This window comes from Camarhynchus parvulus, chromosome 2 (assembly GCF_901933205.1).
Source record: "Camarhynchus parvulus chromosome 2, STF_HiC, whole genome shotgun sequence".
Taxonomy (NCBI): Eukaryota; Metazoa; Chordata; class Aves; order Passeriformes; family Thraupidae; genus Camarhynchus; species Camarhynchus parvulus.
In genome coordinates, this window is record NC_044572.1 from 118,673,872 (window position 1) to 118,701,524 (window position 27,653).

Here is a 27,653-nt window from a genome sequence, read left to right on the forward strand (position 1 = left end):
TCAAGGTCCCATTTAGCAAGCACAACAGCAGTTCAACCTCAGCCTGTGGGAAAAGCTGTCAATTAGGTAGCACTAACCAAGAGTCACGAGTATTTTCTCTTTGCCTGACTACCATCTGGGAAAGGCACCCTGCATTATCCATCTCCTCCCAGGCAGAGCCTGTGCTTTTACACAGCGTGATCATCACAACCTAGTAATGCCAGTTGGGAAACTGAGTGAAGACTGGATTTCAAAAGACAGGTAACAGCCTCCTGAAGTGCCAACATGCTACTCTTAGTGGAAGTCAGATGGCAGGAATGCAGGAACAAGTCATTCAGACATAATGCAAAAATTAGCTTACCTGTTCATTAGGCTCAAAGCTTATCTCTTCCTTTTCCGTCCTCATAGCTATTAACTTTGTGCTACCGGAAGGGTCTGTCTTACTGTCCAACCGCTCCAGTTTTGGGGGTATGTCTGGTAAACCAATATCTTTAGTATCATCTTTATCTAGCAAGTAGCGAAGTAGTGCATTATTATTCTTCTTAGGACTCGCTGGCTCCTGTTTAACAGTCACCTCTGAACCAGGAGCTGTGCTACTGGACTCCTGGTTCAGTTCTTTGCCTGTGGCCTCTGCTGTGAGCTTGGCCAAATCTACAGGAGAACTACTGTCCTGCAATAGTCTGTGCAAAATTTTATGCTTCTCCTTGAGCGAGGTTCCGTGTGCTGAACCAGACCCAGGCAACCCTCCCGTGGAGTCCTTGCTCATGTCTCCCATGGTACTGGACAAAGGTGAAGGCTCCATCTGATCTGATTTGGTGGTCAGCAACTGTAAGAGCTTTGTCTGGCTTTTTCCATCGTGCAGTTTATTCTGTCCATCAGGTCTCTCGCCACTGACAACCGGTGGCATGTTGCTATCGCTGTTGTCTTTCTGTTCTCCTGAATGGCAGCTGCTCTCTGCTTGTCCAGTTGTACCTTCTGATTGCTCCCCATATATTCCAAAGCAGTCTTTAGAGTCCAGACTTCCCATCTTGCTTAGCTGGGGAGGATTCATACTCACAGGGGAATTTTGTAAATTTCCCATTTTTAGGTCAGGTGAAGCCAACGACGATCCTAGAGAAACGCCGTGGCCCTCGCTGAGGGCCTGAAGTGCGTTCAGGGAACTGTTGGTGTAGTTATGGCTATTTCCTGTGCTGCTGCAGACTCCCACAGGTGAATGCAAGCTTCCTGCAGGGGAGAACTGACTGGGTGGGATGCGAGGACTTCCTGCCACTCCAGGGCTCACGCGATGCCTTGGGGAAAGCATAGAGTTTGGCTGCCCTGGGTTCATGCCGGGGCTGCTTTGAGAGGGGCTATTCATTTTTAGTGCATAGTTACTACCCTGAGGAGTGGATGCTTGTATGCTTGACACATGGTTCATTCCCCCTGAACCACCAAACCTGCCTGCTGGCATGCCCACTTGCTCCTTTGGGCCATTTATGGCAAAATTTATATTGCTACTGATGGTCATATCCTGACCTGGGTTCCCACTGCACATGGCCTGATGGGCAGGGCTGCTGGAACTAATTGGGTTCAATATCTTCCCCATTCCTTGTCCAGTCAAATCCTGATTCATTCCACAGACATTCTGCTCTCTATGTGGCAAGAGGAAGAAAAACAGCCTGTTAGCTAAATGACAGTGGCCAACTTGCAATTACATTACGGAAAAAGAAGCAAAACCCCAAACCTCACTTTAAAATAACACAAAACCCCTACAATCAAAAACAAATCAACAGTTTGACAAAAAGTGATATGCAACTCTCAACATGGCTGAACATTAACAGTATGGTTTTTCAGTACCTCATCAGAAAACAATGAAAGAGAGGAAAAACAAAATTAAACCTCATTTAAATGACAGTCATTAGAAATGCTGATAGGTTACAATTTCACACTCCCTTTAATGTATCTCTCTACAATTTGGCAAGAGCTAACTTCTAGAACTGAAAGAAATCTCATCTGAAACATATGACCCAACAAATACATGTTTTACAAGACAGCTGCAGACAGCTGTTTGCTGGAGTTTTGAATTTCTCTAAGTTAGCCCCACCACAAGGCTGGAGTGGGCTATTTGCCCACCAAGTTCATAGTGAAAAGAAAGTTGAAAAAGTCACATTTTTACACTGCCAAAGTATTTCAATACTGCTCCAAAACAGCCTGTGAGCCAAGGGAACTACTGGATACTTGTTCAGAATGAGAACAGTCTGTTAGCAATCCAGTCCTGCACAGGCATTTAGGAAAAGGGGAGAAGAAAAACAACAAACCACACACACACAGGAGCTGAAACCTGTATTTTAGAGATGTAAGCCTCAAGACAGAAGAAAGAGAAGAGAGACACACACACACAGAGAAAAAGCTCTTGTGAGAGCACCTGAAGGTCACTTTTCCTCAGTAGATTTTAATTAGTTTATGGGAGGATAAAATACACTTTTTACTCTGTGCTAAAACTTAAATTAGGAAAATCAGATATATTCCCAAATGCTAAAAGCTACAAAAGAGACAGAGTCAAGTAGGTTAGGAAGGAAAAAAAATGAGATGCTGACAAAAAAAATCAAATCAACTCTGGACCAAATACAAATGGAACATTCCTAATATGCATTCTCCATGAGACAAAAACTATTCCTATACAAATGGAACATTCCTAATATGCATTCTCCATGAGACAAAAACAAACCTTCAGTTTTGCTAAAGCATGAGTAGCAAAATAATTGAAAAATACAGAGTAGTGAATCTTCTTATTCTGTATTGGTTACCTTAGGTATAAAGGCAAAAGTGAAAAACATTAACTATAAAAAGCAGTATTTTTAAAACCTTATTACAAATACAGTGGTACCAGCACTCTGCTAAAAAAGTGCAAGAAAATTTATGAGTACCATTTAAAAATTATTAGTCCTTTCTTTTTAAAATTTAAGATTTGGCACTTAATAAAATATTAGGTCTATTCAGCAATCCAAAGAAAACAAATTGCAGACAGCTTTTAGTCAGATCAATCTACAATTTCTATAGAATGGTTTCAGTTATAATTATGTTTAGTGCTGTTTTCTTCCTCTCAAGGAAAATGATAGAGAGGATTGGGAATAAAGCCTGAAACAAAATCTGATACAAATACACCAGGATATGCAATGACTTAATAAAAATTGTACGTTAAAGTTCTGATGTCAGTGATTGCTCAATGCTGACTTCAGCATATCATTGTCTCTAGTTTTTGAAAAAAAAACCCCAAACTAACAGCGGTGACACTTCTTAGGATTGGATATATAAGAGACACTAAGCCAAGCACCAGAAAAGACAAGACATGAAGGGAATCAAAGAATTAAGTAACACTTTGTCTGAAGTGCAGTTCTAGTAATCATAACATGTTTTTTAAAGAAGAACCAGAACCAATAACAGAATGTGAACTACAAGAATTCTACATTGTCTAGATTTAATTACTGTTGGAAAGTTTCTTGTATCTACTATGCAAAATACAGGTAATTAAAATACTGAAAATAAGAACATGGCATTGAAACTGCAGCATGCCATTTTTAAATTCTGAAACAATCTCACAGTCTTTTCCTGCTGCAAGCATTGATTTCAAAATCTTACTTTGCTTCCATGATATCAGTTCTGGGTCAACAGAAACCTATCAGCCTTAAACAATCTATTTGCTTTGGCAACCTTGTGCTTTGCATGACTCTCAGCAGAGTGTGGATGCAAGGAAGTGGCCAGGATTACCTGTGAAGCATATGCAAGGAGATGACAAGCTGAGGTTCACTGGTCGTCTGAGAGCGGATGAGCTTGCTCTTGGTTTGGGCAGAGACGATGGTGCCGTCCGACAGGGAAAAGCGATAAACGGGGCTGAAGGCCAGCCCCTGCCTCAGCACTGCAGGCAAGCACAACAACAACACAGGTAAACTCAGCTGCTCAGCATCTGATGCTCAGCACTGATACCACAGATGTGGTGCTAATTGAGCAAAACAAATAAAAAGAAGATTTTGAAAATAAATAGATGCGATGCATCTGAAAGGAAAAAAAAGGATCCCACATGCTGTAGGGTGATCCAATGAAAATCTGCAAGGAGTGACAGCAAAAACAGGAAGATACTATGAAATAGAATGTATTCCAGGAGCAGACAGGAAGCTCTTGATGTCCATTTCACTTTTCATCAAATATGTGTCTAATTCCCTTTTGTTCCTCAAACACTTTTGCATTGTACCATTACACCATGATGATTTGATACAAATGTCCTTAATTTTTAGATCATCTGTTTCCATTAGCCTTGTATATTCTCCTCCTTACTGCCCGCCTAAATTGTCTTGCAACATTTACTCTCACTACTTCTTTAATTTAAAAAATGCATAAACTCTTACCTAAGAACAATTAGAAATGAGAACTGGAAAGAGAAATTATTACTTTTAAAAGAACAAATAAATATATATAGCTAAAAAATTACAAATAAAATCACCTAAATCAAAACTGGGGCTCTGCTACCATTTCTCAGTGTTGACTGCATTTCAGGTTTGGGGTTTACTTCACTGTACACATTCTGCATCCCTTTAAGTTTTTAATGTAAATCTGAACTTCAACAAATTCGGTTTTTTAACTTCCATACACCCCTGTGACACTTCTTTAATGAAATATTAAAACATGTTATGGAAAAGCAAATCTCCCCAGCATTTATTCTACTGTTCGCTCTCTGCCATTAATGAAACAAGGGTGGTCACTTAAAATTTCTAGTCCAAAAGCAATCACACTAGGATTGCAGACATGAGAGAAGTAAAATACTTCAAAAAATTTCATATAATCATTTAGGGAAAAAATAGCAATGAAACACTACAAATACATTCGATTTCTTAATCTTTCATATATCTATATTTTCTGTGGGGTTCTGTCTCTCTCTTTTTTATTTTTTTAAATCAATATTATCATGTGATCTTCATTTAATTGCTAGTCTTTTAATATTTCCTGTTGTAATGAAATGACGTGGTTTTCCAAGTGTGGCCTTTATTTTTCTGGTCTACAGAGCCACCACATTTTCAGCCTTGCAAGACTGGTTACGACTGCTTTCCTTCCCTGTCCCCCACTGTTATATATTGTTCTGCAAGGTTGCAAAGTATTATCTAGGCAGTGACAAAACAGGAAGCACAATTTAAACAACCAGAAGGGGTTTTTCAGAGTAAAAATGTAACGCAAAACAAAAACCTACAACAGTGAAACAATACAAAACAAAATTTCACTGTTAGGTATGTCATTGTTTCAGTTTAACCTTCGGGCACCAGAAGGTCCAAAGCTCTTAACTTTAGCATATACCACATCAGGAAATTCCAGTACTCAATGCCAACAGGATACAAGTGAAATCTTTACTTAAATCATTTTCCAAACTAATTCTTTAAGCAAACAAGAATGTTTCCATATTCCTCTTGAGGAAATGCTATTTTTTGACTGTGGCCAATAAAAACTTACCATATATTCTGCATTTTACACTGAGAGATAATTTTAAGGCATGTTTTCTATTGTTTATCAAGCTAATGCTGCATTTTTTTCACACTGTAATGCGGGATTACATGTAGGAGACCATTACTTTCTTTGCTTCCATTCTCAAACCACAATGACTTGAAAACTGCAAGCACAAAGATGCTCCAGCCCAAGATATGACTTGTTTTTCCTCTCCATACTGCAGGGCAGGGGAGCGAAATATTTCAGCCATTATTCCTCCTCAGTGCTGTATCATTTGTAGGAAAGTAATTCCAGAGGTTCTCCCTCCTCTTACCACTCACTCTTTTCATTTTGACAAGAAGAAAAGAGCCCTCTCATTTAGATTAATTCTACAATTTACATGATAATCCTAAGCCACAACTGCAAAATGATACAGTGTAAACTCCAAAACACTTATATTTTCACCACTTCATAGAAAGCTTAAGAAAGGACTCATTCAACCTTAGGACTCAGGGTAGTAGCTGCTAATTTGGTCAGGAATAACTTCAAGAAGACTGAAATAAAGTGCTGGAATGCCGTAACATATACCCCAAAATCATCTCTGGCACAAATGGGTCCTCACCTTCAACTGCTCTCTAAACCCTTGGTGTAATTTTAATTGCATATTGCCTTCTTCAGTTCTGTCTGAAATCACAGCACAAGCCTGTGAACTTTTAGCACTTCTACTGTATATACCCCCAAAACTGTTATCTAAAATAACACAGCATTTCTGTGACCCCACATTTCTAAAACACCACCTGAAGACTTCAGGAAAGTAGAATATATTAAAGAACATTTAACTAAGGCCTCATGAATAAAGCTCTTTTTTTTGGTGTGTATTTGGTGGAATAATTTGATATTCCAGTTACAACCTAGTATCCAGGATGACATGTCTGTTGCTTAATGACCATGGTAACTATTTGTTACAAGCCAGCTGTAAACCCTGCTCTTTAAACATGAACCCAAAGAATGATGCTTCTGTACTGGAAACAGTCCAGCTATTCCCAATGGTTTTGAAATTACTTTCCCATGGACTAGATAGGGTTATTTGCTTTTATTAATTTGGGCCTGTGTTACTAGAATTAGAAGCATAAGGGTTTTATGAAAAATCCCCACCCAGTCACTACCACAGAAACCTCACAGGGACCATTCCAAGTGCAGTACTTTCCTATTTCTTACCTGCCATATTCTTGACTAAGTAGATGTGCTCCTGGTATATCCTATAACACTTATCAGCTAGATAAAGTGCAACAATGTAGGTTTCCAAACAGTATGAGAGGTGCAGCTTTGGGAATTTACACTCAATGTTTCTCAGAAGAAATGTGACAGTAAAAGTCCATTTTTGTAAAGAAAGGGAATACAGGCAATGAACTGCGATGTGTGAGTTGAGATTTTGAAGAATAATGGTCAGTGAACATTCTGGTGGACAACATGCAAGGGTCTTTCCTTCTAAAATAATTTTGACATTTTGAAGATTTAAAACACACTCCAGAATGGCACAGCTGTAACAAGAAGGCTGAAACAACCAGTGAGAAAGCTGAAGACTTCCCCAGAGAGCCATCAGTGTGCTAAGTAAAACAGAAAGGGACTGAGAGTAGCTGGTGTTTGTTCCCTGAAAGCATAACAAAGAGAGCACAACCAAGAGACACAAATGGCAAACAGGTTGAATATAAAAAGTACTAAAAGTATGAAACCTAACCTTCCTGGTGATGCCTCTTGGCAAAAGATATTTCTCCCTCGTGCTGCGAATGGAACCTCTGAATGCATCTTCTCACCAAATCCTCCCAGCCAGGTTTCATAGCTGCTCGCATGGTACTTGTGTCCAATGAAGTTATTTTGCCTGATATCAGATACATTAGAAAGTATTCGTTATAGCAATTTCTCCAGTGAGGAAAAGGAAATACAATTAAAAACTTCTACTCTTATTTCACAATACCTTGAAGATCCTGGCGTGTAGTAAAGCTCTCTGATGAAGGGAGAAGTGGTCTTTCCTTCATTGGAGCTCTTCTTGCAACACAAATCAAGCAAGACTGCAAATCTTAGAGAAAAATGTTACTTCATTTTATTTTCATGGAAAGGGAAGACTTTTGCCTCCACAAAGACTTCAGAAATACTTAAAAAAAGTTCCTTAAATCTATTCGGACCAAAAACCAGATTTTGTGCCAATAAACGCATAGACAAAACTCAGTGGATTTGTATCTTCATTACTTCCTAAAACATTAAATAGAACAGGAAAGGTGGGCTTGTTTTCTCTCAGAAGAAAAATTAACAAGGACTCCACCACAATCCCTAAGTATTGGCACATGTTTATGAATCTACCTGTAGTAGCTCAACCACTCAGGAAGTAAGTAATAAAAGAGAATAAATATACTGCATGCACAAAGAGCACATTTCTTCAACACTCACCACTTCATACTTTCTAAGCCAAATTCCTTAAACTTGCCTCAAATGCTTGCTGTTCCTGAGAACTCACCTTCACAATAACCATTTTTACTTACCTGAATACTTACAAAACAATCTGAGGAAATTTACCTGCTGAAGTAGTAAATGGGAAAGGAAATGGTAAACCACGATTGTCTTCAAATTCTAAGAATTCAGAAAATTGCCCTTTGAAACCTTCTTCCTAGTCAGCTACATTTTTCTTACAGTTTCAGCAATATAACTAGGGTATCTCCCTTTGAGGTAAACAGAATTTCTCTCCGTTCTCTCAGCTGGTTTAACGAGTAGCTGCATGCAAGTGTATATCCTCATAGCCAAGACAAAAGCACATTTCTACACTTAAATAAAAAAAAAAACCCAAACCTAAGAATTTTTCTAATTTTCGGGACTTAGAGGTCACTTTATCAACTGCTCTGAAAGTGCATTAACACAAATTGGAAATGGTAATTACCTTCACCGTCCTCCTTGAAGGAATTTGGTTGAGAAACAGCAAAGCACTGCATAGTTTCATATTTCTGATGTGCTTCCTGGTTATCGTGGCCTTCTTCAGAATCAGCCAGAGGTTTGACCAGCATGCGACAATTGAAGGTATGGCTGTTCCGCCTAGGAGTGTCACCAGACCAGGATCCCCCATTCACTGAGCAAAAGCAAAATCAGGTAGTGAGATAAATCTGGTACCAGACATTTCTGCTGCTTATCCACAGGAAATTAATCAAGATGTTTTACAAACTGGTTGGGAAACAAGCTCATTTAGCAACAACAACAATTTAATTTTAATATTAAAGCCCAAACCAGCAGATAACTAGGTCATTTATAAAATTAACAGATTTTAAGAGCACTGCTAATTTGTTCGGCTATTATGTTTTCACAAGTGACTCAAAATGACACAGTAGAAAAGCAGAATAAAAGTCTAAATATTGGTGCATGTGAAAGTTATGCAGCACAGCAAAAGCCTACTGTGTAGATCAAGTTGATTTATGAGACTGAAAAAAATAAGACACTATGTAGGATCTTTCCAGCAAACTTAAAAGGTACTACTAAAAGACATGGCTGCATTGTATAAAAATCTCTGTCCAGGTTCAAAGGGAAAGAAATGAAACTAATATGCCCTTATAAAAACAGTAAGCAATACAATAGGGAATATATTGAAACACACAGTCACAGCTACAATGGGAAAGACTGAAGGGTTGAAATGACCTGGGTGGAGCTATGGATAAAACTAAAACCTAACACAGTGCTTAAGACAAGTAAAAAAAGAAACAAAATCCTGAGATGCACAAATATAGGCACTGGACATCAGTCAGAGCGAATCACTGTTACACCACATTAGGAAATAGCAGGGTCATATTTAAAATACTCTTTGCTTGCCCTCTTCAGTTATAAAATGCAATAAATGCAGTAATATATTGACTTTAGCCATTTACATTTTTGCTTCTTCAGAGTATGTAAGTACAGTAATAAAATGCTAAAGTGAATTGAGCAATACTTTTTAAACTGCTGTGAGTAAATGAGGAACCCAGTATTGACTTTCTCTTTCTTTTCACCTCCTCCAACTCTCAATGACATTAAAACTAATATTAATATGAGTCCAAAAATGGCTGCAACTAACAAAAACAGTTTTTGAAAGTTAAGAGTAAGTATTCCTGAGAACAAAAATATTGAAATAAAAAATTCTAACATAAGGAGGTTTCTGATTTTTTTTTAATATTTCTCCTTTCCTGGACCATTTTTGGAACAAGCAGCCTAGACAGAGAACTAACAGAGAGTTCACATGGCAAATGCTGTCTTTTAGTGATTCACTCTGGAGATCCATTAAAAATACCAGCTAACATGAATTACTAAAAGCAATTTTAACAAAGAAGAATTTGAAAAGAGTGGAGAATGCTTCTGAGAGTAATATTAATCATTCATAGTCTATAGATACATTAAAAATAAATAATGGATATGATGAAACTGTAAGTAGTGTCAAGACATTAACTTATTTAAATGCTGACTTACAAAACCAAAGTTAAATAAGTAATGGTACAATACCAGGAAAAGTTATATACCTAAAGATTTTGGCAGCAGGATTTTGACAAATTCATTGTGGTCCCCTACATGCAGGATGCTGTATATGCTTGTGTTCATCAGCTCTTCTTGGTTGTACCTCAGGTACTGTGTCACATTCTCAGAAACAAACACAACATTACCCTCTGGGTTCACTACAAAGAAGAACCCATCTAGGGCCTAAAGGGGGAAAAATAGAAAACCAGAGAGAAAAACACAATAGCAAACAATCAGATTAACAAAATACACAGCAAATAAATACTCCAATCAGAAGACATAACTGAATTTTCCTCATCCATCCCAATTCCTACATTATTGTCTGTAAGAGCAAAGGACACATTTCAGATTGAGCATCTAATCTTACTTATATGACAGCAGTGTAAAAGCACAGAAAGGTACACACCTTGCAAAATAATGAAACCCACAATCTCCAAGCATGATTGCAGATGGTAGAAATACATCATCCTTCTAATTTTATGTCATTTGAGCAGATAAAGGGTGAATACAGTTAAACTTAAAAGCACCAAAGCTTTTTGTGTAAGCATTCAATTAACAATCTACACAGACTTCTGCAGCTTTCCCTGATTTATTCACCTCTCTAAGGATTGGCAGGAAATCACTAGAAGAGTTGTTAGTTATTGTATCTCCAGGGACAGAAATAAATTAGAAAAAACAGGCCACCCACAATTCATTGTGGGTCAAAACCAAGTGGATCCACACTAAATCTGAACACAGCTCACTGCAAAACAGTCTGGACAAGGAGGAGCTGCCACAGCAAGCACCAGGCATTTTTGATTTGACCCAACTTGTATAGCGTACAACTCATGTGTTGGTCTTAGCAGGCAGTTCTGTCCAATGGTTACAGAGAGATGTTTAAAATATTGCACATTACTGAGTAGTTAGTAAATCCAGACAATAAAAGAGAAGGCTTAGGATGAATTTTATTCCCACCTTCAGCCACCTAGCTAAAGAGAAGACAGAACCAGGCTCTAGGCTAGCGGTTCACAAGGGAAGGATGAGATGCAACAGACAAAGGTTGCAAGTCAGGAAATGTCATGGAGAAACCAGAAAAAATAATTCCACCACGAAGGTGGTCAGATATGGGAAGAGACTTCAAAACCACCTTCCAGAGATATTCAAACCTTGGCTGGACTCAGATCTGGGCCACCTGCTCTACACAGACCAGACTGCAGTGGCGGTAGGCATACACAAGCTCCAGAGATTGTTCCCAAACTAAGTTAGATAATGATTCTGCTCCAGGGGAGGGTCAGTGAAAGCACAATGCAAGCAGAGCAGCTGAGCCAATGGCTGACAAACACTTTCTTTGCTCTATTTTAAAATTAAAACATAATAAAATCCACAAAGAAATGCATAAGTGTATACTTTCCCTGACTGCCTCTAAGTTAAGATAAACCAGGTCTTTTTTTCCTCCTGTTGGCACAAATTCTAATCTCTGACATTTTTATCATTGCCTTCTTTTTGTTTCTGATAATTTTTGGTTCCTCCTGTTGATTCACTTTCTTTATGAGCTCCATCCTTTATATGTACTTTCTTAAGATTCATTACATTTTCCTGCTGAGTAGTATTTATTTTAACTAATAAAGAGTTACAAATTAGTTAATAAATTGAGGCTCTAGTGTAATTTTCAGCATAATAATTTCTAGTATAATAATCAGCATCTCTGCTATGGATTAGTGTTTTAGGCTGCATTTCACCACCATTTAAAGCCAGTGTAAGCATGGTCTGTTTGATTTAGTACTTCCTACACCACAACAGCAACCTGTACTGTGTGAGGCTATGAAAAGCTGGACCAGAGAGCTGAGTTGGCTGAAAACTAATTAAAGAAAAAAAAGATGCTAGCCACATCAGTCCCCAGCTGGCCAACCATAGAAGCCACGGTATTTAGAGCTGGCAGAAGGGTGTGGGTTTGGCTGAACCACCCTGCTTGGCAGCTGTCCACACATCAATTCACAGGGGCTGCAAAACCAAAGCTATCACAGATGTTTATTGGAGTCCTAAGGAGAAAATTTTCAAAGGTGGAGATGGCAAGCAAGAGATTATGAGAGTTACTGGCATCTCACAATAATCTTCAGTTTTCCCTACTGTTTCCTAGAGTGGCAACTTGTTTGGCAAAGAAGTGCTCTCTGTGCTGTTCCCTCACAGCTGTTTCTTGAATTGATCACAGATATGGCCATCTGGGCTTAGAGTAACAAAGGCCCTTATATTTCAGTCACTCATTTCTTTCCATTCTCTTAAGAAATAATCTTGCAGGTAAGCAGCAGCAGGCTTTTGAGGAAGTTAGTTCACCTAGACACTTGAATATTTTAGAAGCCTCCACTTTTGCAGTAATTTCTTATTTCTGTTCCCAGATGTAAGCCACCACAATCAAAAACTTTTCTTCAGAGCTATTGGGAAAATGGGTGAACAAATAATGGACAGTATGATGGAAGAGAAATCAAGAAAACAGATATTTTAGATTATATATTGGAACAGAAAATACATTTGTGTTCTTTGAGATGTTGTCATCTCCCTCTTGACTATTTTTCCACAGTTTCTTCCTATCTACTTTATGCTTTAAGCAAGAAATATGTTAAAATATTCCTCAGAGGCAGCTGCCTGATGAATTTTACTCACTTTCTTCAGCTGGAAACACTCATTATTTTGAGTATTCTTCAGTTTTATTCTCCAATAAAAACATACAATAACATTTCTAAACCAAATCACTAATAAACTGTTCATCAGCATTGCAATTTTTATTATTATTTGGCAATGAGAAAAGGTAAGGGTTTTTTTAAGAGGTTGTAAAAAAAGGGTTCTGTAAAGATTAAATAACTGAATTGCATTTCCTTAAGGTGATAAAGACACAAAGAAAGTATCTGTAGTCTTTCCACAGCAAATATAGAACAACTTTCAGTCCTTTTTAAGTTTCCTGGTGCAAAAGGACTGTGGTTCATTAATTTCCACAATGTTGCATTGTTCATATGCAAAGGAAAACTAAATTAAATGGAACAACAGAATAAATGGTGATTTTACATGTCATGTTTGCTGCAGTAGCAATCACACAAGATAAGCCATGAAAAATATAATCTTATTCTTATGTTCCTTGTCCTTACAAAACAGGCCCTTACAATTAAATTAATAGAAAATTAAAGGTAAATTTTAACATAGCAGTGTAAGAGATGAATGCATAACCTTGTTTGACAGCAAAAACATTTAATCCAGTGAGTATGTATAATAAATATTAAAATAAATTAATTAATTTGTTATCCCCACTTTTCAAAGAACAATGCCTCCAACCTGTCTAATCTTATGTTTTGCAGTGTGAATTTGGAGCCTTTGTTTCATGCACAGTATGGAAAACTATGTCTTCATTTGACCAATTATGAAAAATAAAGCAGATACTTAAAACTATTATACAGGCATTCAGAAATGACAGAATAATTATGCTTCTGCCAAAGCTGGTTGCCTTAGCTTGATTCAGAGTTTGTGTTTTATGTTACCTCAAGTTACATTTATTCTTCCTTACAGATAAAGTCCACAGTAAGAATGGGATGGGAATAAACAGTTTGCAAGTGAGTTTAAGCAGATAAAACAGTAGTGGACATGACATAAGGATCCCTGATAACATACCTACCCAACATTACTGCTAACACACATCTGGAAGCTAGGCTTGAATCATACAGCCTTTTGGGGTATCAAAATAACTGCTAAAATCAGAAGTCTTAACTGAACAAACTGAAATACCGATCCCGAAAATCTCTGCTACATTACTTTCATATTCTAGAGGGAAGAGTCCTGCTTCAAGCAATGAAATGAAAATATTAAAGCAGTATAGCAATGACATGTAATTTTAGAGGAATATTATTCACTTGTATGCTGCAGTATATACTAAGTCAATGTTTAAGTGCAACAGGTCTTCCACAGCTGTTGTGGTTCAGAAAAAATAAAACATGCACAAGCAGACACCCAAGATACGCTGTCAGCTGAAGCCCCTCAAGCTGTCTATGTTACAAAGCAGAACTCTCTGTGCCTCTCCTACTTCAACTTGAAGAGAGTTTCATCACTGAATGCAAGATAAATAAATATGCTGCCTACTCTTTAATGACATAATCCCAAGCAGTGAGGACGGCTTTTCTCTCTTGACCATTCCTTTACAGCAACCTCTGACTACACCTTTTCATTTCATTCATCCTAGGAGGAGCAGAACTGCCCTAAATACAGGGATTTTGTGCTCTTTACCTCAAGCATCATTGGTCCAAGTGCATCCTTGTCGATGACACTCTGACCTGTAGACGATACATCTGCTTTTTGCACTTCATCTTCATTAGCTGCTGCTGCTTTTTCTGCAAGAGAGAATACCATGTGTTAAGCGACAGAAGACTGATCTCACTGATACACCAAGAGCCCACAGAGCATTGAGAAGAGCTGTGAAATGCTTACAGTGCAACAGTTCTGAAAATGAGATTAGACAGTCTCCCATAATGATTCAACGGAAGCACAGCTAGCCTATTTGCTTCTCAGTTTTCAGGTCTTGTGGCACAAATGAAATTATTTCTCATGTTTCTCTGCTAGACATTTCACCAATCTACAGAGTCTAACACTGGGCAAAGACAAGGGCTCTTTATGGAGGTGCAGTGGGCAAAAACTAGGCTTAAGATGTAGTCAAAGACTGATCTAAAAGAGCAGGCAAAGCTTACAGCTGCAGAGCTTTTCCATGACCGCTATATTTAGAAGGAAAAACACAAGTCCACAATCTACGGTTTCAGTACCGAGAAACAGCGGCCTCAGTTCTGCTCCCATGTCTCCACCCACGTTCTTACTATCACGTCATTTTCCATACCACCTTATTTACCAATGTATTATTAGAACTACATGCAATTTCAAGTGCTGCATTTGAAAACTGCAGGCAAGAAAATAATTATTTCAGGTTCCTGGAACATAATGCCATACGTTAAAATGTGTTGTATACAGCATCACAGGTTATACCCTACTCCAAATATAAGGGATATTCACAGAAATTTCAAACCTAGTGGGTTTATAATTCTTATCAAGTAATGAACTGTATTAATTTTTCTATTTCAAGAATGATATTTTTGTTTAGGATGAATTAATAAAACTAATAAAACTACTATGTAAAATACATATTCTAATGCACACTGTACATCATAAATTAATGAAATAATTACTTTTTGTTGTTAGCTCTATACTCAAGATAAAATTTGGGTTCTATACTCAAAATTATTTTACGATTTTTCAAGCAGCAGTTATGTAAAAGCCAGGGCCATCCTGCAAGCTAGAATATTAAAAATAATAGAAATTTCTTATTTTTAATATAATGCAATAAATTATTTTACTAAACATGAAAGCACACTGAAATTTTAACAAGAATTTATGTCTTCAACAATAAACTCGAAGAACATTCATTGTAGGAATTACTGAAAGTACCATGTGCAGATGGAACAAAGGGCCTTTGGAAAATCACCGAGAGTGAAAATTAAAGCATCAGTCATGCAAATTAAAATGTATCCAAGTGTACAGTATTTTCCACTATCTGTAGATCTGCAATAATGCAAGTAAAGTTCTTCTGAATTTCCCTGGCATAGGTTTTAAGGTCAGTGTGAATATGTGCTGCTCAGATGCAGAGTAAAGGAGCAGCTTTTGTGAAGCCCAGTGTGTTCTCCTGTCAGCAATCCCCTGCTGGCAATAAGGCTTTGGTCACTTGGGCTGTCTCATCCTAGATTTCTATGGTTTCCTGCTTTCATGAAAAGACTCACAAAAATTTTAGCTGTCTTCTTAGGTGTTATACACTATATAACACCATTGTGAATAATGATTTAGCAAATTGCTCTGAAGATGGAGTTGCAGCTAACCGTCTAATTTTAAATCACTCTGATTAGCATAATCTCATAGAAATAATTTCACTAGAAAGAACTATTAACACTTCCTCTGCCACTTGAACTCACGAGGACATAAAATTAGTATCTCTGGTTTAGACTAGGGGTGGGAATTTATTTTTTTCCTTACCTCTCTTGTTTTGGCAAAAAGCAGAAATTAGGTGTAACAGAAAAACAACTGAACAATCCTTCCCATGCTACAACACAGCAGAGTTGGCACCATATGATGATACGAAACTGAAAACATGTTCTAAAAATTCTAAAAGAACTCTAAAAATAGAGTTGAGCTTTTAATAAAGCCAGTGTTGATATCTGTTTCCCATCTGTTCCTGCTAGCATAAAGTGATCTCTTATTTTCACCCTGCAAAATATTAGAATGGACAGGGATACCAGCTTCTTGCTCTCATTTGACCACTGTTTCAGCCATTGATACTATCTTGATTATGGGAGAACATGGGATTATTCTCTATGAGCCAGAAATGGAGGGGCTGCAGATATGATCCAACAATGGTGTGAAAGCAATTAATTACAGTCTCCTCATGTCACCAGTTTACAGACTACTTTTACTGATTATTTTTAGATAATATGAAATATTTGCTGCTGATTTTTTCACTCTTACAACAATGGGGTTTATACATTGATAAAAACAATGGCTTTCTTTCATGCGCACTGATGAGGTTTTATACAAAGGAAAAAGAGGACATTTTTAATTACTATAATAGTAATCAATACAGAAGCTGCAATACCAGGTCAGACCAAGGATCTCTCAAACCTCACATCCAGTTCCTGAGAGCCGCTGCTTTCCTCTCCACTTCCCTCTTTTCTCTGTTTTGATTGTTTGATCCCTGACTGCTTCTGCTTCATCACCAGCTGTCCCTCACAACCATCTGACTTCTTCATTTTCTTTTACACTCTTTTCCTCAGAGAGCCCAACATCTTTGTGGAATCAATAAACTCAGTGCTTTCTCAAGGAAAAAGTGTAATAAATGGAGAAAATATGAAAATTCTATTTCTACTCGAATGTTACCTACCCGCTTTTCCCAGAGATGGTGACAATGTACTACTCATGAACTACTAATACTCAATGTTCACTAATCATGAACTTTGGCTAGGCACTCTGAAAAGCAGTATAAATCACAAGTGCTTCAAAATGATGGACTTCCTAATTAGATCTGTAACTTAATTGGGTAAGAATTCAAGTAGCTGGAGAGCTTAGAAGAGGCTACACATCCAGGCCATAAGCCACACTTAAATTTAAGTGGCATTGTATAGGAAACCTAGGCCTCAGACAGCCTCTGAGTAGGACCAGCTGTAATTCATGTCACTGTTATAAGCTGCAGCTACTAGTAACGTTCAACTATGCAATAAATGATCCATTTCTGAGTGAATTACAAAGCCCCTCGAGTAGACTTTATCAGCACATCCAAGACAAGTAAGTGAATCCTGTCAGCAGCGTCGTCCTGACAGTCAGTCATGGGGAATGTCTTGAAATGCAAATGTCTCCCTCAGCAATACAGCCCATGGGGCGAATTGACAACAAAAATTTGTTACAGAAAGGCTGGAAAAAAGCAATGATTGATACATGAATTTCTAATGCTGACAAAATAATGCATTATCACAAGTCAGTATTCTTCATCTTTCTTAACAGTTCCAGCTTCTGGTGTTAAGTAATGGTGCAAAAACGTGAAGTTTACTTTCCCTTTTTTACTTCAATCTTTTTTGAGTTCATGGGAGCCCAACAAAGAAATCAGAAGCTCAGAGAGTTTATAATTGCTACACTAGATTAATGATCTTTGAATGTCAAGGCTTAGGAAAACAGCTGTAAAGGCCCAACCTTGCAAAGCCCCTCAGAACCCTGTTCTCCCAGCCCCATGAGAACCCTTGGTGTTACCCTCTGACTAAGCACAGCCACTGGATTTTGCCACTGCAGCCACATGGAGAGTGGGAGCTGCTTCTCTGACCTCACAGCTTCCAGTGATGCCTCCTGCTAGAAAAGCCCCTGTTAAATGTCAGCCAAATGCTGCCAGGTATCCTACAGGCACAGCGGCCAAAGGGCAGCCGAGGAAGAGTGTGGACAGGGAAATACAGCCTTCTGCAGCCAGAGGAAGTGAGCAGCATGGAAAGGGACTTCCCATGGCTTCATCTCCATACAGGGAATTCTGCACTGGAGAGGCAGCATGGAATAAGAAACTGGTCCCATCCTTATGAATATAGCTACCAGGGATCAAGCATATTTTATCTGAATTACAGTAGTATAAACTTGAAGCACATTAAATAATTATTAGCTCTGCTCAATTAAGAGTTTAGCCTAGAGAGAGAGAAAAATTTAAATAAAATACAAGTACCCCTGAGAGAGATACTACAAAGAATATATACATCCAATTATGTAGTATTTTAGTGATGTGTGTAATTTAGACTTTAAACTGTGGGGATGTTTACAATTGCATAAGCAGTATTATACTAAAATACATATTAATATTTTCAATTGGGCATCTTCCTAGCGATCATAAACTGTATTTACTTTTCTACATTTAACATACAGAATAAAGAAGGAAAAAAAAGCCCTCAAAAATATTTTCTGACAAATTTATGAGTGGGAAGCCTCAAGCTTTATTTAAAGCTCATTCCAGATTCTGAAAGCAAACCTTTGTGAAACCACATTAGTTTAACAGAAATTCATAAGTCAGAGAAATAGAAGCCAAAAGCAATAGCTGGAAGTCTCCTGCTACATTTTAACTTAGCAAGCCCCCTTGGTTTTCCATCCTCCCAACTCAAGCTATGTCAGTTCTCTCTGCATTTCTGACAGCAGACTCTGAAGTGTTAATGACAGGCATCAGCCTCTCTTGGTTGTGTTTCAAACCCTACTTTCCTACAGGTGGGCAGGCAGGACCAGCTGAACCACTCAAAAAGCTCTCTTTGTCTGTATTCAAGCTCTGCTCCAACTTCCTGAAGGAAACCTGCTACAGAAGTATTTCCCCCTTCGTGTTCTCTGCAAAACCAAGATGCATTTTTAAATTAAAAGAGCAAAACTTACCCTCTGCGGGAATTTCAAAAAGATGAAGCATAATTTGAAAGAGAAAATTTGCATCAACACAGATTTAGCTTATTTTTCATTGGAGCAACATTTAAGGCTCTTCACAGAACAAGAAGAACAAAAAAGAGATGCTGGTGAAATGATGGGCAGACAAGAACCCATGCTCTAAAAACCACCAAAGAAAAAGGTCAAGCAAAAAAAACCAACCCTGTAACAGGTAAATTCAAGTTTATTATCCAATACTGTTTAAAACAGGTTTTCTAGATGCCCTATATATAATTCCTGCTCTTTGTAATTTTCTGGAATTGCTATTGAAATGCCACACAACTCAAATCACATACCTTTTTTGTACAACAGGTAAAAAAATACAAACAAAGAGATTTGTAATAAGTGACACTAGAAAACTCAACTCTGCCCTCTTCAAAAAAAAATCATACAAATTAAGATCCTTATAACAGTAACAGGAACATCAGTTGAAAGTGAATGTAAATGCTATACGAAGTTGAAACATGCAATTTAATTTTACACTGGAACTATCTAGAAAACAACTTTTCTTTTCCATTTTTGGTTAGCCATGTATTAGCCAAAACTCTTGTCTTGCCTAATTCATATATCTAAGTTTCCCCTGCATGATCCTTCTGAATTGCTGTGCAAAAATAACATCCAAACAATCAAGAAAAACGCAGAAGTATCTAACAGTCCAAGGTGAGGGTAGATACGGTACTAAAAACTAAGCCTAACATAAAATAGAAAATATACTTAGCAAAGGCTATATTTTAGCTGACCTTACAGTTTTGAGTATTAGATTAAATAACATTTCAAATATTAGATGCAATAACATCTGTGTATGACTATTGCTAAGTAATTGTATTGACTGTGGTAACGGACAGGAGGTTTTTAACATGAATAGGGCTGTACAGAAAGTGCCTTCAAATGTACCAACTTGAATAAAACACAGAAGAGAAAAAAACCCAAAAATTGTATTTGGTAATGTGAGTAGTTTTGGATCACTACACATGATGAAGTAAAGCAGTGAAGAACGTGCAAGTTATTTTGATGCTTGGTTAACCACAGGGAAAGCAGCTCTGCCTTGTAGCTGTGTAATTCAAAGCACTGAGATCCATGGCTCACTTGAAACTTGATATCCCCATGCACGTCCTCACCCAGTTCCCACTGCCTCAACACAAGTTGTTTTTATTCCCTGAAAGCAAGCAATTTTTCAAAACACCAGTGCCTAAGAAACAGCAACTATTTCAGCAATCAATTTTAACACCAGCTTATCCCATCCTTGTGAATAAAGTTAGCTACTATTTTAGGGAAGTGATTATATAGTGAGGTTGCTCTTTCATCACACAGCACACATCTGTCCAGAGCAAAGAAGCTCTTAGACTCTTGAATACATATTTTCCCGCAGAAACTATAGATCAAGTCTTACATGAAAAACTATGCAACATCTCAGGAAGGTTTTAGGAGGTAAAACAAGGGAGAATTATGCATCTGCACCGGACTAAAATTAGAAAAGCTGCCATATGGCTCTGTGAAGCCAGCAGCACGTTCTTATTCATTAGGAAGCATTCTGCTAACATAAAAACACAAGGCCTTCCTGTGCTCTCCAAATGTGTTTATCTTTTCAACATTAATGCATGATATATCATCAGGCTGCTGAAATCTCCTGCAGTGCATATTAAAAAAGCACAGCTGCACTTTTTCTCAGCACGTTTATTCACTGGGAGCACAGCTTTGCCCACCTCCCTGACACAGCCCTCTTGTCAGCCCGGCTCCCCTCTGCTTGGGAAGGGCTGCACTCCTGCTGCACGCTCACCTGCCCAGCTCATCCGCCCGTGTTCTGTTCTGCTCATCACATCCACATGGTTTAGCTTCATATTTACTGCTGCTGGTGGAAGCACACTTAAAAGGTAAATGACCCTAGGGTTTGAGCTAAAAGCCCTTGGAAAGCTGTAAGTGAAATTACTCGCTCAGGAGTAGCAGCACTTAAACGTTGTGGTTTCTTTTTCCAGCGCAAGCTGCTCTAAGTGGTGCAGCTGCTCTCCTGTCCCACACATACCTGCCCCACCTTCCCATGCTAAAGGAGCATCACTAAGGCACTAACTCTATGGAAAGCTTCATATTCTCACAAACCCATCAAATACAGGCAAACATTTGAGCAGCTTTACAGGCTTTGAGTGAAGTCCCGCTCTTAGAAAATTCAGTAACAGTAGCCAGCATATAAAATTTTCATGGACACTGAAAAGAAAACAAGCACTGAAAACCCATGATGGATTTAGGAGTAGCAACAAATGGGAGCAATAACACCTAAAATTAATACTAGTTTTGTCTCTTAATAATTTTGACATTTTGCCATCATTCTTTTTTTGTACAAGTCAGCATTTTTGTCACTCAATACATATCCTGTAAGAAGTACTGCCTGAGAAATAATTGCCCCCAGCTCAGTTAAACTGGAACAAGGACAAAAATAATGAAATTCAACTTACCAAGGATAATATTTAACTGCTGGAGAGGCAGAAGCCTATTATCTCTATATGTATTTTTTGCTAAATACTTTAATAAGCATTTTACTACCTTCTCCTTGGTTTCTTCCTCCCTCTCATTTTGCTGTCTTTGCTTTCATCAACATCTATGACCTCTTTTCCTTCTTATTATTACAAAACTCAGTGGTCTGCTTCTTGGAAGTGAGGAAGAAGAGAGTGGCAGCAGTGGAAGTGCCCACTCCTTCTGCCCTGGCCCCAGGATCCAGTTGTCTCCAAGCCACTGTCTTCTTCCTCACTTCCAATGAAGATTGCTAACTCTTGGATATAACAGTGACAGCTAAAAGTAATGTTATTATTTATATGTAAATATATATTATTTACAGAACTTCGTACCTACTATCTGCAGATTAACCTACTTAATGCAGTGAGCAAGAGATTATTCTTACCTGGTATCACGCCAGAAGGTTCCTAGTCTCTGGTAAGTTAAGGACTGGCGACTGAAGTAAAACCCAGAGCTATAACCCTCTCTCTGCTGCTGCTCAAGTGAAGACTAAAGTGTCCTATCTGGGACCCCAAATCCTCAATGGCTTGATCCGTACCCAGCACACAATAAAAATATGAAACAATGCAGCAATTAAAATAAATAAAAACACTAAAACTAATGTCACCAAAGAAATTATCAGTAAAGACACAGAAGGACAATTGCTGTATTACCCTTTAAGTGAAATCTAAACTAAGATTGAAAGGAACCCTGAATCCAGAAACTGTTCCTCACCCTATGCCTCATTTAGACTTGTGGTGATGTGTCAAACTACCACATTATGAGTGGAAAGTTATTTTTCATCTCCAGAACATGGAATTAAGCTTCCATCATGACTATCACCTGTTGAATCCCTGGACATGCTGCAACATTAACCTTTTCCACAAAGTTTTCAAAAAGGTGGAAAGGAATATAACTGGATATAGATTTACTCCTGCAAAATTTTTAGACCTGTCTTATTATTAAAATATTTAAGTATGTTCAACATATGCTTTTATATGAAATGAAAGGTTGTGCTTAACTTGCAGTCAGAAAAATTAAAGGTACATGTATTCCTGTGTTTTAAAGATATTATCTTTTCCCAAAAAAGACCACCAACACTGTCTTTATAGTGTATACTGACCCATTAAGGAAATATCTAAATAAATTAATCATCAAAAGTGCCCTGCCCAGGAAATGTCCTTATCAAAAGACCAAAATCCAGGATGATGATGAGAATTTCTAATTTTCACTGGTTTTAAAATGCATTTTTAAATACAGGGGTTTGGGGTTCTCTTTTTGCATTTACATTTCCTAAAAATGTCTAGTAACCAGTATAATCACAAATATCTGATTGATTATAGTGTCATTTACAGTATTGAATAAATGCCTAAAATACAGTACTCAAACAATAAAGGAGTACACGTGTTAGATTAAGCACATTGGCTGTCAGTGCCTTACCCCAAAATACCCTGAATTTAATCAGTCACTTATTATTCTGTGCTAGAATCAGATAAGCAGATTCAAATATATGTATCTGTAGCTGTATACACAAACACATCCAGGAAACGGTTTTGCATCTGTTGCTATTTACATGATTTCAAAACACTCACGTAAACTACTCAACTGTGCATGATAACAAATGCTGCACAGCCATCAGCACTGACTTAAAATCTGTTACATTAATATGGCTGCATTTCAAAAGAAAGAGCCAAACTAACTGACCTCTGCACCGAAATATTAGATACAAATATTTGGCATCACTTCATTTAACAAAGTAATTATTTTCTTTGGTATGTGCTCAATTAGGACAGAAAAATTTACTGTATTTCTTGGCATTTGCAATTTTATAAGTGTTAGATATTTACCAAATGAGTAACCCCATCTTATTTTGATAATTCATCTCTCAAAACAGTATTGATATGAATGTCTAAATGGTGGGAGTCCAGTGTTCTTTAACATTTTGGCTGAGCTAATGTTTTCAAAGACAAGAAACATGGCAGAATCTGATAATTTTGTTCAAAACAGGGCTCCACCATGGTCTCAGAAAGATTATATTGCTTTCACAAATGTTAACAGCCCTCTGATTGGTTCTCCAACATGTTAAAACACTGGCCAGATTTTGAAAATAAAGATATAAGGGTTAACACTCTTTAGACTAGAATCTGCAGATGCAGTTGCCAAGCTAATTAAACTTCTGGGTTTCCAAAACTTAGGCCAAAATAACATACTAGAGAGGAGTATTAATCTAGCCAGACTCTATTTCTTGAAGCCTAACTCTTCTGTACTCAACCAGCTGTTAAAAGGAAACAGAAGACTCCCTTTCTTTGAGTGCCACATCGCCATGATTATAAAATATCTGTCTTATTTTAGGATGCTGATAATAAATCTTTGTGACACACCAGATCATCCACAACAACAGCCAAAGATCTTTTTGCTTTTATAAATTTCCACTGACAACTGCATAAGTTTTCAAGAGACTTAATGTGGCCCACAAAAAAGAAATATAATGGATCGTGGGCTCCCTATGAAAGAAGTTTCCATAATAAAACGTAGGCCAAAATGGAGCACAGATAATTGAAGACAGCTAAGGAAGAACAGAAACAGCTTTAATTTAATGTGTCCATGTTAACATGGATTACAGGGCTCCTACTGTTTCTAATAGTCCAGATTATGGTAGATAAATCTTTTGCAAAAAACCTCTAAATCATTAAGGACAAGTAAAGTTTTCTTCTATAACAGCCCAGTGTTCAGAAATAGAAGCTTGGGCCCCTCTTCTTACTTGTCTAACCCACCATCATAGGCCTCAGCCAAAATTTCAAGGCAATTTAGAAACAGAAACTTTCCTATTACTGCAAGGAAACCAGATGGAAAAGCAAAACCTTCCTAGAAGAAACTGTTTATTTCTGCATGTTAGTTATTTAAAAGGATTTTTTCATCCAAGTCCTTCACAAAACTGTGTTTTAAGATAAATTTCATATATTTCAACAGTGGCTACATTACTTCAGGTACATTACTTCAGGGTGGCTGTGGGAAGAAAGGTAAGATTATTAACCTGCATTGCTTAAAATGTTCTCTAAAATAAAGAGATCTTTTTTCATTACCCTAGAAAATCTTGGCTTATCTTGTTGCTATGATTTACATCCAGACAAAGTCACTTTTAACCTCAATTGTATTAATTTATTCTGTCACATATTAATTACCAGACATTTTAAAACATCTGCTAATAGCACTGATAGGTACAAATGGGCTCCCTTCAAAAGACTGAACCACACTTAAAACTTAATTAATTAGGCGCTCCCGTTTCTGTTTCTCTAACTCAGATTCATGAAGCAGGGTTCTGCACCCAGTCTGAAATATGTCAGTATAATCCATAAACAGGAAAATCATTAAACACTAATGGTATTGTTTTCTCTCTTTTCTCAGTGAGCTTTATCAGTTCTCTTCTGAGAAGAAATTTGGAGCTGTTTTAACAGTTCCCCAACAGCTCCCCATGGGCAACCAGGAGCTCAGCAGAGGATGCTCCATGTTGTGCCAGCAGGCGCTGCCCAGCCAGCTCTGTAGTCTTGCTGCTCCTTCCCAGCCCCAAACTCCTGACATGGCACAGGCTGGGAGTGAGGGGCCCTTGCTGGGCAATCATCACCCTGGAAATGCTGAACACATGTAGCTTTAACCAGGAACTGTTGAAGATTATGGTCTGCCTCCAGCCGTGTCCCTCCCTAGCACGAAGGCCAGTAATGCTGGTCTGCAGCCAAGCCTGAGCATTACATCAGAAGTGGTAATCCAGAACATTTTCCTCCAGTCTCCAATTTACTTATTTGCCTGCAAAAAGGAATATGGGTGTCTGCTCCTTGTTTTACATTTTACCCATTAGAACACCAGCAGGTGAAACCTTTGACAGAACAGCTGTTATTTCCACAGTATTATGTGTTCACCTCAGCCTAAACACTGAAGAATACTGGGGCCAAAGTCCTTATTAAATAAACCAACCAACTAACCTAACAAAAATCCCCACAATAAACAATAGAAGAAACCATACCCCTTTCTTTGGAAAGCATTTAAGCTGTTGAGATAAAGGATATATGCTCCCTGTCTGAGCTTCAAAGAAAGAACAAGTGGCAATGCCCATAACCATCATATAGCTCAGGGAAAGGAAGAGTATTCTTGCACTGTAAGGACACTGAGAAAGCCAATATCCTCCCTCAGGTATATTTAATAAAGGTTTTGCAGACTGGCTTCTCTGCCTGTATCATTGATATAAAAAAGTAATGGGGAAAAAAGCTTACTGGGCATATTTACATTTTAGATTGCCAACTGCAAACACATAATTGTATTTTGAACATTAACTACAATGGCCTGACAATCTGCACTACAATGTTCACTTAAAATCAGCACCTCTTGCAGATAGACAGATGGTGGCTCAACTTTCAAGCTCAATAGTAATCACAATAATCCTTGATTTTCATCAGTGTAACACTCAGCAATTCATTAGTAACTTTTGTCACATTCCCTAAACTATTTTTGATGATTTCTTACCACAGCAACTAAGAGTAAAAACATTATCAGATGGATGATAGTGAATGGAATAAAACTGTCACAGGTATGGTGTTGCTGGTCATAAAATTATGGCTAAAGCCACACCAAAGACAAGAGACAGCAGGACTGGGGAAGGTGTGAAAAAAAAAATAAAAAACACAGGACAATTACTGAAAAGAAGAGAAAACAGTGCAGACTTAAAAATAAAACCCTTCAAAAAATGGGGGTAAATTTGAAAATACAAAGAAAATTCATTTGATACAAAACTCCATTTTTGAAAATTAGTGACAGGGAGTATTGCATTCAGAGGAGTCAACAGGGATATGAAGAAACAACTGACGATAGACAAAAACCCCAAACATTCAAATCTTTCCTTCAACCCAAGATGGTGAAAGGCTTTATAAAAGCCTTTATAAAAGAACCAAGACAGGAAGAATTTTATGTGATTGGCACAAAACACCTTGCTATTTTTTCCACCAAACATCAAAATAAATAAACCAAGAAAAATCTAAATGAGGGTCCCTCTGAGTTTTCCAATCTATATTTAGAAATTACAACCTTGATATGTTTTCCTTTTTTTTTTTTTTAATTTCCAAGTAGATTAAATGCTATATTTAAACACACTTCCTCTTCAGTGTTGAATATAGGCCCACACCTAATTTGTCTCTGGAAGTCATCTCCCTCAGTAGAATCATGGGAATTGCAGGTTGTTCCAAGTCTTTCTAGGAAATTGTGCCTCAGGAGAAAAAGTACTAGTATAAGGCTAGTGCTCTTCAGGATCACATATCTTAAGATGACAAGGACCATTCTAACTGCCTAGCCAGCTCTCTAACACATCCCAAAATATTTCACACCAACTCCTGTATCATGACGAGAACTGAATATTTTGAAGAACATTCAGGCTTCTTTGGAAGGGCTAACAGAACCTACCAATTCCTTCAGTAAGTCGCTCCAGATTTCAGCTAACTTCCCATTAACAATCTGCCCCTTCCGTATGACTCAGTCACAAATTCCAGCTGTGAGGCTGTATCCTGCCTTTGTCTGCTGGAGTCCTCTGTGGCAGGCACACTCTGGAGCTCCATTCTGGTTCATGCCAGTGAGCAAAGCAAAGTGCAGGCACATGCATTTCTGCTCTGGGACAACCTAGGCCTCAGTGAAGGGACGCACAACACGGCTGCTTCACCCAAACAAGCATGTGGATACTTAGTCAGATAACATGGGCATAGCTGAAGCACCTCCAGTTATGGAGTATCTACTTAATGGATGTATGGTTTATGGAGTTATCCACTTTGGTGGAACTTAAATTTATGTACTTTTCTGTCTCCCCTTTCCCCTCCTCTTATCCTGTGCAAGTTACAGAAGGGGAGTATGTGTGTGTTTAAGTGTGCAGGGAATATATTAAGAGTACCCTTTGTCTTGTAAAATACACAGAGATGTGCCAACACCCCATAATGATGGAAGGAAACAGAAATCATGTCTGTATTGACGGTCTAGTCCTTTGTCTGAGGGCATTCACTAAAAGCTCAACAGTGTTCATGACAGAGCAAGCAACTGATCACTTGCCATGTCACCCTTCAATCTTCAGTCTGTAATTTTCCCCCAGTTGCCCACTGAAGGTTTTCATAAAAGAAACTGAAAGCTGAAGTAGTCATAGCTGACTTATTGCTTTTCATATCCTTGGTGATTTCCCATTCAAGGACCCCTATTTCCAACCAACTGTCCATACACAG

General features: G+C 37.9%; 1 protein-coding gene across 1 annotated transcript in view; it reads right to left on the reverse strand.

Annotated features, from left to right (window-relative positions):
• The window catches only part of NCOA2 (nuclear receptor coactivator 2), a 184,682-nt gene that overhangs the window by 33,897 nt on the left and 123,132 nt on the right, over positions 1–27,653 (reverse strand). The window contains 7 exon segments of the mRNA XM_030967515.1: positions 341–1,610; positions 3,727–3,874; positions 7,166–7,306; positions 7,403–7,504; positions 8,357–8,542; positions 9,954–10,131; positions 14,191–14,294. Of these exon segments, the coding sequence (XP_030823375.1) occupies positions 341–1,610; positions 3,727–3,874; positions 7,166–7,306; positions 7,403–7,504; positions 8,357–8,542; positions 9,954–10,131; positions 14,191–14,294 (2,129 nt within the window).